The sequence below is a fragment of the Suncus etruscus genome, chromosome 6 (genome assembly GCF_024139225.1).
Source record: "Suncus etruscus isolate mSunEtr1 chromosome 6, mSunEtr1.pri.cur, whole genome shotgun sequence".
Classification (NCBI taxonomy): domain Eukaryota; kingdom Metazoa; phylum Chordata; class Mammalia; order Eulipotyphla; family Soricidae; genus Suncus; species Suncus etruscus.
This window is the reverse complement of record NC_064853.1, coordinates 102,759,850-102,776,739: the sequence shown is the minus strand read 5'-3', so window position 1 is coordinate 102,776,739 and position 16,890 is coordinate 102,759,850. Positions and strand designations below refer to the sequence as shown.

Here is a 16,890-nt window from a genome sequence, read left to right as displayed (position 1 = left end):
GGGAACATGCAGCCCCTATGCAGCTCATATCATAGTGGGGTTTTCCTTAGCTGCCTTCCCTGTTGTGTGAAAGGGGAGTGAGGCTGATGGGATGATTGTCCTTGCTACTTTTAAGCTGAACTCAGGGTTGAACTTCCTCATGTGGTGGTTTGCCACAGACACTTGAAAACTCAGTTTCTGTCTTTCTTTCTGAACTCTGCCCTCTTTCTAGAGGGACACCTGACAACTGGATAAATGAGTCACTACTGTATCCCATGAATACAGTAAAAGGTTTGGGATGGGAAATGGTCTCAGTCTTCCAGTCCTCTATACTTCTGTTGTACTCTAGCTGATTTTAGAGCAAAATGAAAATACAGAATAAATCCAGACAGCAGGAAAAAAATGTTCCACTGCAACAGGATTAAAATAAAATTTTCCTTCTCCTGTGCTTTTTTTATATTTATAGATTTTATTAAATTTTAGGTTTTTTTTTTTTTTTTTGGTTTTTCAGGCCACACCCATTTGATGCTCAGAGGTTATTCCTGGCTAAGTGCTCAGAAATTGCCCCTGGCTTGGGGGAACCATATGGGACGCCGGGGGATCAAACTGCGGTCCTTCTTTGGCTAGCGCTTGCAAGGCAGACACCTTACCTCTAGCGCCACCTCGCCGGCCCCTAAATTTTAGATTTTTAATTAGATTTTTTGATTTATAATGGCATTATTATTATTATTATTATTATTACTTGTTGTTGTTGTTGGAACACACCCAGCTGTGCTCAGGGCTTACTCCTGGCTTTGCACTCAGGGATCACCCCTGGTGGGGTTCGGTGATCATATGAAATGCCAGTGGTGCCAGGTCAGCCATATGCTAGACAAGCACCTTACCTGCTGTACTATATTTCCAGTCTCTGCCATGGCATTTTAATTTGCCATTCAATGACATTTGATTTTATTTTGGGACCACACCTGAGGGTGCTCAGGGGCTACTTGTGGTTCTGTTTTTGGTGGTGCTCAGAAACCTGTGGTTCCAGGGATGAAAACAAGGCCTCCTGCATACAAAGCTCACTATCGATCTATCTTCATGACCTTGTTGTTTAAATTTTTATTTCAGGGGCCATAGAGATAGCACAGCAGAAGGGGTTTGCCTTGCACATAGCCGACCCAGGACCAATGGTGGTTCGAATCCTGGCATCCCATATAGTCCCCTGAGCCTGCTCAGAGGTTACTTCTGGCTCTATGCTCAGAAATCGTTCCTGGCAGGCTCGGGGGACCATATAGGTTGCCGGAATTTGAACCATCATCCTTCTGCTTGCAAAGCAAACACCTTACCTCTGTGCTTTCTCTCCAGCCCCACCAGGAGCGATTTCTGAGAGCAGAGCCAGGAATAGCCCCTGAGTGTAGCTGGGTGTGACCCAAAAATCAAAAATGAAAATAAAATAAATTTTTATTTCATTACTTGGCTGTGGTGCTTGAAGTAGCCTGTACTTCTTTGCTTTGGTGCTTGCACACACCTGACTGTGTTGGGGGAATCACAATGGCTCTGTTAAGATCCACTAGACACATGCTAGTAACACTGGGGATTTAACTATGGCCCTTCATTTGTAGGCCGGACCTGTGGCTACTGATCCATCTCCAGAAACACTGCCCACACTATGTGCTGCACAAGGTCTGGATCTTTTCCCCCTAACCCCCCCAACACACACACATATGCTCTCCAACAATTTAATTGACATGCTTCAACTTTCAAGAGCAAGTTAATAATATGTGTAGGTAAGTAATGGGTGGGAACAGCTCAACAGGAACAAAGTTCCAACCCTCACACCATGAGGATGCTCCTAGCACTTCTGGGTGTGGCCCTGGAGGCCCCGGGCACTGCCAGACCAGCAGACATGAGCTACCTGACCCCAGTTGGCTGAGTATCACCAGGAATAGCATCTGGGCACCTGAGCACTTCTTGAAAGGCCTACATGAAATAAACAGAAAAGAGAAAAGTGCAAACATATCTGAGCAGAGCTCTCTTTCTTATTCATGTCTTATTTATGACTTCTACGATTGTATTATTTTTATCTCTCTGGGTGTGTCAAGATTAAGGTCACATGCAAGGGCCTCCCACATACCAGGCCAGTGTTATACCCCTGAGCTCCTGCCTGGCCCAGAGCATTAACTGAGGACCTGACTCAAAGGCAAGGCCACTGAGCAGTGGATGCTGCATAGCAGGCAACAGTCACCTGTGGCATAGGCACCTGCCACAATGCCTCGTGGCGGCAGAGAGCAAGGAGGCACCTCATTAAAAATATGAGCTCACACAACTACAACCATGTTTGTAATCATGGTGCTTAAAGAGTTTATATGTTTAAAAAAATAAAAATATGAACTCAAGGACAGCATTAATCAAAGTCAAGATGGCGACAGTCGGGGCTGGAGAGATAGCATGGAGGTAAGGCGTTTGCCTTTCATGCAGAAGGTCATCGGTTTGAATTCTGGCTTCCCATATGGTCCCCCGAGCCTGCCAGGAGCGATTTCTGAGCGTGGAGCCAGGAGTAACCCCTGAGAACTGCTGGGTGTGACCCAAAAACAAAACAAAACAAAAAGATGGCGACAGTCACCTCAACCCAAATGCAGGCCATGGGTGCTCAAACCCTGTGGAATTGTGCACATTGTGTGCACAAAGCTGAGGCTGGGGACTGTGTCCTAGTGTCCTCTTCACTGGTCCTCTTCCTGCTGCTGTACTTAGGAGTTTGAAGGTGGCAACTTGGACAACCAACTTGGTCCCTGGGGTAAGGACGACAGGCAGGAATGCAGAGGAGTCATACATAGAACCCCTTCCTTGCAGGAAACCAATCACAGACAATCCAGCTGCAGCTTCTACAAAATACATCTAATATGTGTGCTCTAGGCTGCTATTTGTTGTATAGCTTTAAACTACTATGAAGTCAAACAAATTCTATCTATACAGCACTTTGTGATCTCAATTGGGACCTGGGATCTTCTGGACCACTGGACCACAAGTAGAGCATGGCAAGGTACAGCTCACAACTGACTACCTGACTGGTGAGTGAAGCATTTGAGAAGTTGCCGTCCATGCTCCATTGAGACAGTGGCCTAGGGGGAGCTGCAGTAGCAGAAATGAATCACTGACCCCTTAAGAAAAGCTTTGTGGGGGGCCAGAGCGATAGCACAGCGGTAGGGCATTTGCCTTGCCCGAGGCTGTCCCAGGACAGACTTGAGTTTGATCCCCAGCGCCCCATATGGTTCCCCAGCCAGGAACGATTTCTGAGCACATAGCCAGTAATAACCTCTGAGCATTTGTTTGTGTGGCCCAAAAACAAAAAGAAAAAGAAAAGTTTTATGGAAGGAGAGAGAGAGAAAGAGACAGAGAGAGACAGAGAGAGGGGAAGAGAGAAAGAGAGAAAGAGAAAGAGAGAGAGAGGGAGAGACAGAGAGAGAGAGAGAGAGAGAGAGAGAGAGAGAGAGAGAGAGAGAGAGAGAGAGAGAGAGAGAGAGAGAGAGAGAGAGAGAACACTCCAGGGAATAAAAACAGGCTCTTATGCTGGAGGCCCTGGTTTGATCCCCAGCACTGCATGATGTCTGAGCACTGCCAGGAGTGACTATAAATCACTGTGCTAGGAGTAGCCACCAGGCACCCCTGGTGTGGTCCAATAACAAATAAACCAAAACTTTGGTGGCTTCCATCTTAGTAGAGAAAGTTCTTTTTCATGACTTTTTTTTTTTTTTTTTTTGGTTTTTGGGCCATACCCGGCAGTGCTCAGGGGTCACTCCTGGCTGTCTGCTCAGAAATAGCTCCTGGAAGGCATGGGGACCATATGGGACACCGGGATTCGAACCAACCACCTTTGGTCCTGGATTGGCTGCTTGCAAGGCAAATGCTGCTGTGCTATCTCTCCAGGCCCCTTGTTCATGACTTCTATGGTTTTATCACCTCCATCCACTTTTCCCTAATAGGACTGCAGGTCAGTTTTTCTACAGGTATGCTGGTCAATAGGAACAACATTCACAAAAGCTTCTTGCAGAGGGAAACAGGGCTCTCGGTTTGCCCATATCTTTAGACTACATTTTTGCCTTTTGACTAATACAAATAAAGTCAGAGCTGAGCAGAGAGGCAGCAGCAAGCTTGGAGGAGCAGTAGAACAGCTATGGATCATTGCTGATGTCTGACCTGGGCTCATACCCCAGTTTTGTATTTAACAGAACACAAGGTCTAATCCCAGGATTGACTTTCTATACTAATTGCAGCTAAAAGAATTCAAAGAATCTAGTGGCCTGGCTTTCAACACTTATTTCCTCCATCCTTTGACAAGCTTTGTAGCACTTACATTCATTCTCTTCATTTTATATTTTGTCTATAGATTATGCTAAGATAGTAAACATCATTTAAATAAAATTATTGTGGTATATAATTATACTGTCTCATCATGAAGATATTATTTGATTCAGAATTAAGTGCTGGCTGGAGTGCTTCAAAAGACAACAATCTTAGTTACTAAACATCTATAGAACAAAGGAGAAGTTTCCCAGTCATCAAAATCCAAACAACATGGGTTCATTTCCCCTGTTTGTTTATTTTTCTTCTTACATTCAGCTTCCTTTAAAAAACAAGTAGCCTAGGGCCAGAGAGATAGCACAACAGTATGGCATTTGTTTTGCATGCCACGGACCCATGACAGACAGTGGTTCAAATTCCAGCATCCCACATAGTCCCCCGAGCCAGCCAGGAGCGATTTCTGAGCTCAGAGCCAGGAGTTATCCCTGAGCACCACTGCTGGTGTGACCCAAAAACAAAACAAAACAAAACAAACAAACAAAAAAAACAAAATCTCCCAAAACTAGTCTCACGTATTTTTTTCTTTGAACCATTTTGGTTTAGTAGGATATCCTGAGTAATTTCTTCCTATACAGTTACTTGAGTGGGAAATTTTTGTCTCCCTGAATTTCAAAAAATAACCCCTTTTTTTGGTCTTCATTTCGGTAATGTGGCAGGCTGGAGAATTTCAGATTCATTTCAGTTCAAAATCTGATGCTAAATCTGATGTTAAATGGACTCATTTCTACATAGATTATCTATGTCTTCATTTTTGAAAGCTTATATGCTTTTCTCTTAATGCTTTATGCTATAAAATCTTACGGGATATATTTAGTGTGTAATTTCCTTACTCATTCTCCTTGGCCCTCAAAACTCTGGTCCCTTATGATACCGAAACAGATTATGAGGAGAACAAAGATGGCAATAATACCTTCTCCCAAATGTCTTGTTAACATTTTTCAAAGCATAAATAGAATTAGAAAAATTCTGTTGTGAAACAATTCAATAGAGTGGAGACACTTTAGTTCTCCTCCATCCTCACTGACAGTTCCTCTCCCGCGGACCATATTCTTCATTGTTTATCAGGCAGCCAATTGGTTGGACAAAACATTGATAGTGGCATATGGAATTCACTTTGGAAAAAGTGCACAACACACACAGTTTTTATTGTCGGCATTCCTTGCCCATCAAGGATTTAACTTGCATTTGACTGATGGACATTTCATCACTTCCGTCCCCATAACCATGCTGCAGTAAATACCTTTGTGTGTTTACAGAGAGCTCAGCATACTTTAATCAGTATATGTAAGGGATAAATTCCTAGTATGACATTGTTGGCATAAAGACTAAGGACATTTTACATTTTTATCATTCTCTTGTCAGTTTGCTCTACAAAAAGGTCAAAGCATTGAATTCTCAATACCACATGATCAGAGGGCTGGGAAGTTGACTCAAAGGCTAGGCTGTCTGCTATGCCTGGAAGCCTGACTCTGACTGTCAGCATAGCATGGTCCCCCAGCTCTTGGAAATGATCCCCAAGCACTGCTTTAGGAGTAGCTCCTGGACATGTTCTCCAGGTGTGGCTGCCAAACCAAATAATAACAACCAGATAGCTAGAGTGCTTTATCTTTCAAATTCCTTTCTAATACTTGATTTTATCAAACTTTCTCAATTTTGCCAAACATGGGTAAGTAAAATTCTTAGTGTTCTCATAAATATTTCTCAGCCCCTCACACTTCCTTTCCCTCAGATGATGCTTTTGTGACACTTGAGTGCATCATGCATATGCCTGGCTATGGTGTTCCCAAAATAGGCTGTGGTGCTCACTAGATATTGCTCTTTTTTAGTTGTGACGCTCATATATGTGCTGGTTGCAACCCTATTCCTGGCATGTTGCTCACACATCTTTTCATTTTCAGTTGTGCTGTTTGCCAGAGGCCATGCCCTTTACTTGTGATGTTTGCCCATACCTGACTCTGGTAAGCCTGAATAGTGATCAGAGACCATAGAGCTATCAGTCATCAATAGCAGAGCTATAGGTACATAATGGCAGCCAGGTGGTGAATTTGTGGCTTCATGATTGCCAGCACTTTAGTCATTGAGCCATCTCCTGGACCAGAGATGTTTTTCTTTTCTTTCCTTTTCTTATTTCTAAATTTTTTTCATTGAATCACTGTGAATTACAAAGTTACATAAATATTTATAATTGAGTTTTATGTGCAGAGATACATTTTCTTATCTGTCCATATGGCTTAGTATTATTTCCTTTATGGGGGAGCCATTAAATTCCTTTTTTTCTATTCCTGAGTCTTGTCTAGGAAGATGTTTCTTTTATTGGTTTGTTTTGGGGCCACACTCAGTTGTGCTCAGGAGTTAATGCAATCGGAAATCACTCCTGGTGGTGCTCAGAGGACCATTTAGGATAGCAGGGAATCAAACTAGTTTTATGTAAGGCAAGCACACTACCCACTGAACTGTCTCTCTGATCCCAGGAAATTGTCTTATGTGTTTCTCAATGGACCTTTCCCTTTTCTTTGCTCCTGCTGCATCAAGTTGTTAGATTTGTCCTCACCAGGTTTTATTTTTATCCCACATTTTTCATCAATTGGTCTTTTCACTCTGCCTTAAAGGGAATGTTTTTCAATGTTATCTCTTGGACATTTGAGCTTGTGTAACATTTTTTAGGTTATTATTTCTAAATTGAAGTAGTCCCAAAGTTTTTTCATAAGTAAAACATGACTTATATGGTCAAAAAACAATGCCTTGCAATTTCTTATTTGACATCACTGAGCTTTTTTATTATTTTATTTTTGAGGTTCTCACTTCTAGACATTATCTTTTGGCCTCTGTTTATGGAAGACAAAGAATGAACATGAATACCACCTCAGCAGGCCTCCTACCAACCTCCCCATTCTGCTGAGACATGAGTTTTTACTTTCTGCTACACTATTATTTATGGTAGAAGACTATATGTGTAAACTTAGTTCACAACTGAGTCACAGTGTATTATGGTTTCCTTTTGATTTTCCTGTTAATGACTGCCTAAGTGGTTTTTATTCCCAGAGGATGGGACTCTGTATGTGTGTGTTTGTATGTGTGTGTGTTTGTGTGTGTATGTGTTTATGTGTGTATACTTTTTCCTAAAGTCTTTTATTCCTTTTTAGGGGAGAGGATGCACAGCCAGCATCCTGGCTTTTTTCTGTCTGCTCAGGGGACCAGACTGTGCTAGAGAGATTGGACCAGAGTTGGCTGCATGCAAGGCAAGTGCTTTAATCCTTGTGGTCTCTCTCTGTCTCTTTTTCTGGCCCCACCTGAAGCCTTCTAAGTTATCCCAGTAGAATTAGTGAAACATTTTGAATTTGAAAAAGTTTTTTTGTTTTGTTTTGTTTTGTTTTTTGGGTCACACCCGGCTGCACTCAGGGGTTACTCCTGGCTCTACGCTCAGAAATCGCTCCTGGCAGGCTCAGGGGACCATATGGGTTGCTGGGATTTGAACCACCAACCTTCTGCATGCAAGGCAAATGCCTTGCTTTCATGCTATCTCTCCGGTCCCTGGAAAAATTGTTTTATGGATTGGCTCCTTCCTTTGTAAGGTTTGGGGGTCAGAGCTAAGAGACTTCATGATGGAGAGAAAGGCTGGAGTGGGTTTGGGCCTGAGAAGGAGAAGCCAGATCTATAGGGTGATAGGAGCTTTAGGTCTCTGCAGAGGGAACTTGTGGGCTGTTGCTTGGTACAGACAGATGAAGACCCGGAGTGCCTCCCAGCTGGTTAGGTGGGTGGAATGAAGGAGAGAGAAAGATCTAAGTGACAAGATAGGAGAGGCTTCCACCCTGCCAGATCCTCAGCACATATCCCCCCAGCCCCTCATTTTGTTCACCTCACCAGCACAGAGGAGGTTGTGTGAAAAGTACAAGTGCTAAATGCCTAGCACATTGTGCCTCGGGTGTTTGAGGGCATAGTCAGCAGGCAAAGCATCAAGACTGAGGAAAAGGACAAGAGCAGAACAACAGCCTGTGTATCTTGATCTTTCAGTTCATCTGGGCAAAGCTAAGTTCTTCTGGATCCTAGAAGGACCAAAAACCCCATAAAGTCCCCAGAAAGGATTCTCTGTTCTGGGTCCTGCCTCTTCCCCCCCCCCTTTTTTTTTTGGTTTTTGGGCCACACCCATTTGACGCTCAGGGGTTACTCCTGGCTATGCACTCAGAAGTCGCTCCTGGCTTGGGGGACCATATGGGACACGGGGGGATCGAACCGCGGTCCGTCCTAGGCTAGTGCTGCCCCGTCTTCCCCTTTTTCAATTGCCAAAGCCAGTCAGGCTTTGTCTCCCTTTGTTGGGTGGCTGGGAAATACTCAGGTGATTAGTTTTTAATGGAACTGAATTTTCCTTGGACAGAGTCCCAGATGGGGTGAGTGCAAGGGCACCCATGCCTTTTCCTGGCATCTTCTGGACAGCACTGGCCCAAACACATCCCAGTGAGTGGGTGGAACATGGCTCTGGTAGGCCAGCTCAGCAAAAGAATCTTGTGGGATTCTGCCTTCATGACTTGGGCTCTCCTGTTTGGTGACCAGAGAAAATCCAGTGACCGGTCACCAATCACCAGAACCAATCTCTCCCCACACTCTCTTGCCATACACTCATAGGGGGAGAAGCAACTGCACTTATTTCTGCTCAAAGCACCTCTGAATTGTGTTACCAGCACACAGTAAGTGCTTGATGAGTAAATGTAGAAACGAATACATACATGTCCTTTTAGGAGTTTAGCCATGGCATGTGGGTGGAGGGGTAAAAGGCAATGGCCTTGCTCTGGTAACTAGTCCTCTATTCTAGAATATGTATACACTGAGCATCTTCAAAAGCTCTCTGCATTTTTTTGCTGTGACTATGGACACTCACACACTTGTGAATATGCACACCAGAACAGCACTTACTTATCATATGTCTCCAGGTCTTGTTCACTTACTTCTCTGTTTCTGGCAGCCCAGAAGGAAGCCCAGAAGCCCCGGAGGTCACCATCACCCATTTGTCCTCCAAGACTCAGCCTGAGGATAATCTCAGATGCTTCCACCATCTCTCGGCATTAGCCTCAAATCTGCATAATGACCACAGGTTCCTTCCTATGTGCTCCACATCATTTCTTGCTTTTCAGCCTCATCTCATAAATCTGAGGTATAGGTGTGGTTGCCCCATTTTAATGCCAAAAACATCACAACGTATAGAAATGAATTTTCTTGAGTATCACACATCGGAGTCTAGAGGGGAGCCTAGGTGTTTCTTACCTGTGTCCTCAATCCTGGACTGGAACATGAAGGTTAGGTAGGTCAGCGTTTTTCAACCACTGTGCCGTAACATTGTGGCTTCGGCATAATTGGTCTATTTGTGAGCCTAAGAGCATGCTAAGGACTATGAAAACTAAAGACAGAGAGAGACTGAGAACTGTTGACAAAGAGCTACGTGTGTGTCTTTCTTCGATTCCTGCCAGAATATAAGCTTTGTGTTCAGCCAAACAGACCCAGGTTTCGCTCAGAGCAAGTAAACAGAAATATGAACAATTATAAAATACTTTATTATTTCATAATAAAGTAATTATAAAATAATTTCTTTGTGTTTGATTCCTATTCAAGAGAATTACTTTATATATAGTCAATATAGGCACATAATTAAATTTTTAACGTCTTCTAATGGTGGTGTGCCTCTTAATTTTTTTTCCATGAAAAAAGTATGCCTTTGCACAAAAATGTTGAAAAACACTGAGGTGGGCCCGGAGAGATAGCACAGCGGTGTTTGCCTTGCAAGCAGCCGATCCAGGACCAAAGGTGGTTGGTTCGAATCCCGGTGTCCCATATGGTCCCCCGTGCCTGCCAGGAGCTATTTCTGAGCAGACAGCCAGGAGTAACCCCTGAGCACTGCCGGGGGTGACCCAAAAACTAAAAAAAAAAAAAAAAAAAAGAAAAACACTGAGGTAAATAGTGAAGGGAGAGAAAATGCAGGGTCTGAGACCAGGCGTGTCCGAGCCACCAGGGGGCGCTGCTTTCCCATTCTCAGGCCGGGAATACTGCAGCGGCCTCTGCCTGCTAGTCCTCCTAGGCCTTCAGACCATCCTTCCTGCATCTGCCTTCCTGCCAGGCAAAAGGAGCACAGGAGCTTGGCAAGTGCAGATGCTGAAGGAGAATTGCGAAGTGGAACATGAGATTCTGCCTGGTCAGGATTTCACCAGCCTAAAGGCCTTGCAGCTTGGCTTTCAGACTTGACCACCTCGGGGTGCTTCCTGAGCCATGGCTGTGTGGTAGAATCTGGACCCGCATTCTGGGTGGGCAGCACTACCTGGCCATACTAGGTAGCCTATCAGGGAAGGACAAGGGAGCAATAGGAAGGTACCCCTAGACAAGAGCCAATTATTTTAAAGATCATCAGAAAGCTAGAACCTCCCTATATCCCTATCCTATATAATCCCATTTGCGACCTTGTGGGAGAGAACCCTGACCAGTCAGTTAGGAACTGTTGGCAGGCGGAATAAAGTTTAAACTTTACTCCAATTTGTGTGGTCTCGTCCTTCGATTTCTGGACCCTAACACAAGGATTACTCCTGGTGGGCTCAAGTGACCATATGGGTTGCCAAAATTCAAACCCAAGTCAGTGGTATGCAAGGCATATGCCCTACCTGCTGTACTATCACCCTGCCTCTCTGAAAAATGCATTTTAAACATTCTCTGGTCTCCCAACCTATTGTTTCTGCCATGGCTTTACATTTTAGGAATGCATATGCAGCATTTTGACAACTATAGTTTTTCCACATTTATTATTTCAATTATTTTATTTTATATTTTTTTAGGATTTTGGGCCACACCTGGCGTTGCTCAGGGGTTACTCCTGGCTGTCTGCTCAGAAATAGCTCCCGGCAGGCACAGGGGACCATATGGGACACCGGGATTCGAACCAACTACCTTTGGTCCTGAATCGGCTGTTTGCAGGGCAAACAAACGCTGTGCTATCTCTCTGGGCCCTATTTCAATTATTTTTTCTTAGTGGGAGGGAGATAGGACCTGGGAGCTGTCCTGACTTCAGCACAGGATGAAGGAACATTAGGCAGCTGGAAGCTGGGACCGCCCCAGGAGATGAGCTGCCCCACATCTACGGAACACACACCAGTGAATGACACTTTGCACAGGAGGGAGCCGGCAAGAAGGGCATTTCTAAACAGGAATTAAGCCATATTCTGACAGCATTCAGTGGAAACAGCTGCTCATCATCCTCACATTGGCCCCTGACTCAGGATCTCAAAGGCCAAGGCACAAGCATCCTGGAATCTTTCCTTGCTGGGGGTCATACCCAGTGATGCTCAGGGATCACTCCTGGCAGTGCTCAGAAGACCAGATAGGGTATCAGGAATGGAACTCAAGTTGGTCCTATGCAAGGCAAAAGCTCGGTGCCCTGGAATCTTAATGAGAAACCCACTTGCATCCACCGTAGCAAGTTGTTATCCATGTGCTGTGTGGACTAAAAGCAGAGGTCAGTGATTTCTCCCATGGCCAGGATGTCCTCCTCCCTCCTGTCTTTGCCCAGGCCTGACTCTTCAATCTCCAGGGACGCTACTTCACCCAGAGGCCAACCCTGTGCAGTCTGTGCTTCCCTTTCAAAATCCCTTCCCCCAGATCTCCTCTGACACAGTCACACTAACCAGGCTGGGTGTCTGCACCCTGGGCAGACTTTCTCTCCCGGTCTTGTCTGGAAAGAGCAAGTCACACAGCAGCTTCTCTTGTCTGATGTGGTCTGTGTCTTTTCCAGCACCCTCACACCCCACTTACTCAGAGCCTTAGCCCTGAAGCTCTATGAACCATGGTGGGCAGAGTGGGTGGGAAAGGTCTAGACTCTGGAGCTGAAACCCCAAAATGTAAGCTACAAGGTTACTTGCCATCATGTTCCACTAAACCTAGCACCCCCATCCTTCATCTTTCTCCTTCCCGGGCTGGGGGGTGGGGAGCACATCCTGTCTATCTGCTTGTGGTCCTACAGGGGGACAGCATGGGGTCCTTGGCTCCCTATGCTCACTTCAGCTTGTCTCAGTGCTGCTGGAAGAGAGGATGGTATCCATCATGAAGACCACTCCCCATCCTTCCCCCTGAGACCAGGCTCCATATCAGGTGGGCAAAGAGGACTCTCCTTCCTCCATGTGGCTCCTGTATTGGGAACCCTTAGGCCCCCTCTCTCCTCTGAGCCTCCACACCCAGGGCTGGTGCCTCTGTCCAGGCACTCTGAGCTGACTTTGCAGGCCATTCAGATCCCCCAGTACCTCCTAGAGACCAAAGGGAGGGTTCCTCTGTGTCCCCCACACTCTCAGCAACTGTTTCAGCGAAGATGTATTCTTTCCCCCCTCCCTCCACCTCACTCTAGCACCCCAACGGGCCTTTAGAGGTCTGCAGCACCTTCACTGGTCTCCAGCCCACAAGATGCTTGTGGGAGGTGTCATGCCTGGTGGTGATATATGGTGGTTCGGCTCATGGGATTCTGATAAAAGAAACAGCCTGGGAGGAGGCTTCGGGTCCTGGAATGCTAGAGGTCAAGGATAGCTCCCTTGCAACAGGATGCTAAACCTGGAGAGGAAGTCGCCTCGCAGTGCAAATGCTATTGTTAATTCTCTGGGCCTGGTTTTCACCAAAGAGAATTGTCAGCAAATAACAAAAACCTACAATAGTGTAAAGGAGATTGCGGAGATGGAAAGAGCCACGAAAGGCTTTCTGGAGCCCTAATACAGTACAGGAAGCTGAAAGATACCCAGGACAAAGGAAGAAGGGGTTGTCAGTTTGTAAGGCAGGGGTAGATAGAGACAACAGAGGACAACAGGAGTGAAGGGGCGAAGCGTCGTTTCCTCCTCTGGCCGCCAGGGGGCAACGCAGGCCGGGAAGCGCCTATGGGAGGCGTGCCGGGGGCGTGTCGGGGCGCTCGAGTGTCCCCAGGAACGCGTCCTTTGGCTGGTCCCTCGTCCGCATTCCGGCCCGCGCAGGAATGTGAACAGGGTGTACGCTGCACGCCCCGGACACGCAAATGGCAGCCGAGTGGGGCGCACAGCAGGGGCCTGGAAGTGGCCAGATCAGCACCGGGGCCTGGCTAGCAGGGTGGGTGCGGTTCTGGGAGGAAGGAAGGAAACCTGGGCTGCGTCCCCAAAACATGACTGGAAGGTACCCACCCCCCCCCCCACACACACACACCTCCCAAAGCACCTGAGCTGGGAGAAACAGTCCATCCCTCGGCGATGCGGGTTTTGTCAGAACACAAAGAACAACTCAAGGGAGAAAAGTCAGTTGCCTTCTTTCATGCACCTGCAAGACCCTTGTCCTGCTTGAGGGGGGCTCAGCCCTGACCCTGCCTTCAAGGCCAGGCCAGGCAGGAAGGGAAGAGCAGAGCTGACAACCAAGGCATCATGCACGACCCAGGACCCCTGAGCAAGGAGCAAGCGTTTGGTTCTTCAACAGCAATTCCAGAAACTCTGCCTGGACCCAGTCCAGAGCTGGGACGTGTGTGGGGCTCAAGGCCCAGAAGCTGACAAAACAAACATTCTGTGCCAGGAACCGAAACTCTAGGGAAAGCAAAGTCACGAGCACTGACACCGGATTCCTCATGGAAGAGCGCTGGAAGCGATCACAGGGTTTACTTAGACCGCGGGCTTTTATTTGGTGACAGGGAGAAGTGCGTGGCACACTAGTGAGGGAAACGTGAGCACAATCTTACTAAGGGCCTGGGTGGAGCTAAGTGATAGAGCATATGCTTCACAAGATTCCACCCAGCTCCAAAAAATACAAAGTATTTGCATACAATGTCTACTCTATAGAGAGATACATAAAGATATATTATATAATCTAAACTTTATGGATCATATATATATATATATATATATATATATATATATATATATATATATATATATATAGAGAGAGAGAGAGAGAGAGAGAGAGAGATAAGTAGATATAATACAACACATGCTGCAGGCTGGAGACAGATGCTTGCTTGCCTTGCATGAGGCTGACCTAAATTGATCCAAAGCACTGTATATGGGCCCCAGAACACTACCAAGACTTTTTTTTTTGGGGGGGGGTCACACCCGGCGGTGCTCAGGGGTTACTCCTGGCTGTCTGCTCAGAACTAGCTCCTGGCAGGCACGGGGGACCATATGGGACACCGGGATTCGAACCAACCACCTTTGGTCCTGGATCGGCTGCTTGCAAGGCAAACGCCACTGTGCTATCTCTCTGGGCCCACCACCAAGACTTTTGACTATTTTGTTTTGTTTTGTTTTGTTATTGAGCCCGCCCCACTGACGCTCAGGGGTTACCCATGGCTATATGCTCAGAAATAGTTTCTAGCTTAGGGGACCATATTGGAAGCCTGGGGATTGAGCTGCGGTCGTCCTAGGTTAGTGCATGCAGGCAGACACCCTACTGCTTGCGTCACCACTCCGGCCCTGACATCTAACTTTTCAGTACCCCCAGGTTTGACCCAAACTTCCCCTGCAAAGAAATAATAGAGAGAGAGAGGGAGGGGAGAGAGATGGAGAGAGAGAGATGGAGAGAGAGAACATGTAGGGTTCTTATTACTCTTTCATTACCTTCTCTTTTTTAAAATCTTTTTTCATTTTTTTTTTATTTTTTAGTTATTGAGTCATACTCAGTGGTGCTCAGTGCTTATTCCTTGCTCTGTGCCTAGGAATTACTTCTGGCAGGGTGTGCAGTACCATCAAACCAGAGTTCAAATCCTGGTGGGCCATGTGTAAGGCAAATGACCTACTCTAGCATTTCTCCAGCAACTCATTACCTCATATATATATATATATACACACATATATATATACATATATACATATATATACATATATTTTGGTTTTTGGATGCTCAGGAGTTACTCCTAGCTCTGCGCTCAGAAGTTGCTCCTGGCAGGCACAGGTCCTATATGGAATGCCAAGATTTGAACCACTGTTTGTCCAAATCAGCTGCATGCAAGGCAAAGGCCCTACCACTGTGCTATCTCTCCAGCTCCAATTTTTTTTTTCTTTTTGGTTTTTGGGTCTCACCTGGCGGCACACAGGAGTTACTCCTGGCTCTGTACTCAGAAATTACTCCTGATCTATTAGCCCTACCACTGTGCTATTTCTTTGGTTCCTCATTACCTCCTTTTAAGAAGTCTGGAAATTGGGACTAGAGTGATAGCACAGAGGTAAAGCATTTGCCTTGCATGTGACTGACCTGGAACAGATCCGGGTTCAATCCCAAGCATTCCATATGGTCCCCAGAACCTGCCAGGAGCAATTTCTGAAATCAAAGCCAGGAATAACCCCTGAGGGCTGCTGGGTGTGCCCCTCAAATAAGTCTGGTAATTTTGCTTTGTTTATTGCTGGTAGAAATACCATGTATCAAACCCAGGACCTCACATGCAAGGCAACACTCTACCACCTAGCCCTACCAGATTGTTTCCTGTTTTGGGGCTATCCCCAGCAATGCTCTGGAGTAATTTTAGACTCTGCACTCAGGAGAGTGATGGTGTTCCAGGGACCATACGAGATACCAGGGATTGAACCCTGGTTGACCACATGCAAAGCGAACACCCTATCTGATATACTATCTCTCCAACACTGAATACTCATACTTTTCTTAAAGGTACTTTAATAATGAAAGAATTGGGGGCCAGAGGGATAGCATGGAGATAGGGCTTTTGCCTTGCTTGCTGAAGGACAGTGGTTCGAATCCCCCAGCATCCCATATGGTTCCCTGTGCCTGCTAGGTGTGATTTCCCCTGAGTGTAGCCAGGTGTGGCCCAAAAAATGAAAGAAAGAAAGAAAGAAAGAGAGAGAGAGAGAGAGAGAGAGAGAGAGAGAGAGAGAAAGAAAGAAAGAAGAAAGAAAGAGAGAAAGAGAGAGAAAAAAAGAAAGAAAGAAGGAAGGAAGGAAAGAAAGAAGGAAGGAAGAAAGAAAGAAGGAAAGAAAGAAGAAAGGAAGGAAGGAAGAAAGAAAGAAAGAAAGAGAGAGAGAGAAAGAAAAAAAGAAAGAAAGAAAGAGAAAGAGAGAGAAAGAAAGAAAGAAAGAAAGAAAGAAAGAAAGAAAGAAAGAAAGAAGGAAGAAAGGAAGAAAGGAAGAAAGGAAGAAAGAAAGAAGAAAAGAAAGAAGGAAGAAAAAAGAAAAGAAAGAAAGAAAGAAAAGGAAAGAAAGAAAGAAAGAAAGAAAGAAAGAAAGAAAGAAAGAAAGAAAGAAAGAAAGAAAGAAAGAAAGAAAGAAAGAAAGAAAGAAAGAAAGAAAGAAAGAAGAAAGAGAATTGTAGCAAAGTACAATGGACTTTCCCATCATTGAGACTGGAGGTAGTTCTGGAGGTGCTCCTAGGGCAGCACCTCTCAAAGGCTACAAGGGTTAATACAATGGGCTGTAGTCATGCCCTGCACCCAGAAGACTCTGGTTTTAGCATCTATACTTCATAGACCCCCAACACTTCTGGGTTTGGTTTCCCAAACAATCAATCAAACAGACAACTCAATTTGAAGTTGGGAAGGGGCCAGGTTTCACTCCCACTTTATAGATGAGAAAACAAGGCTATCAATGGAAGAGACTCAGGCAC

At 45.5% G+C, this 16,890-nt stretch overlaps 1 protein-coding gene across 1 annotated transcript in view; it reads right to left on the bottom strand.

Annotated features, from left to right (window-relative positions):
* Positions 1-9,368, bottom strand: part of RYK (receptor like tyrosine kinase) — a 144,321-nt gene extending 134,953 nt beyond the window's left edge. The window contains exon 1 of the mRNA XM_049775616.1: positions 9,229-9,368. Within this exon, the coding sequence (XP_049631573.1) occupies positions 9,229-9,368 (140 nt within the window). The remainder of the gene's footprint in view (positions 1-9,228) is intronic.
* Positions 9,369-16,890: the final 7,522 nt, after the last annotated feature.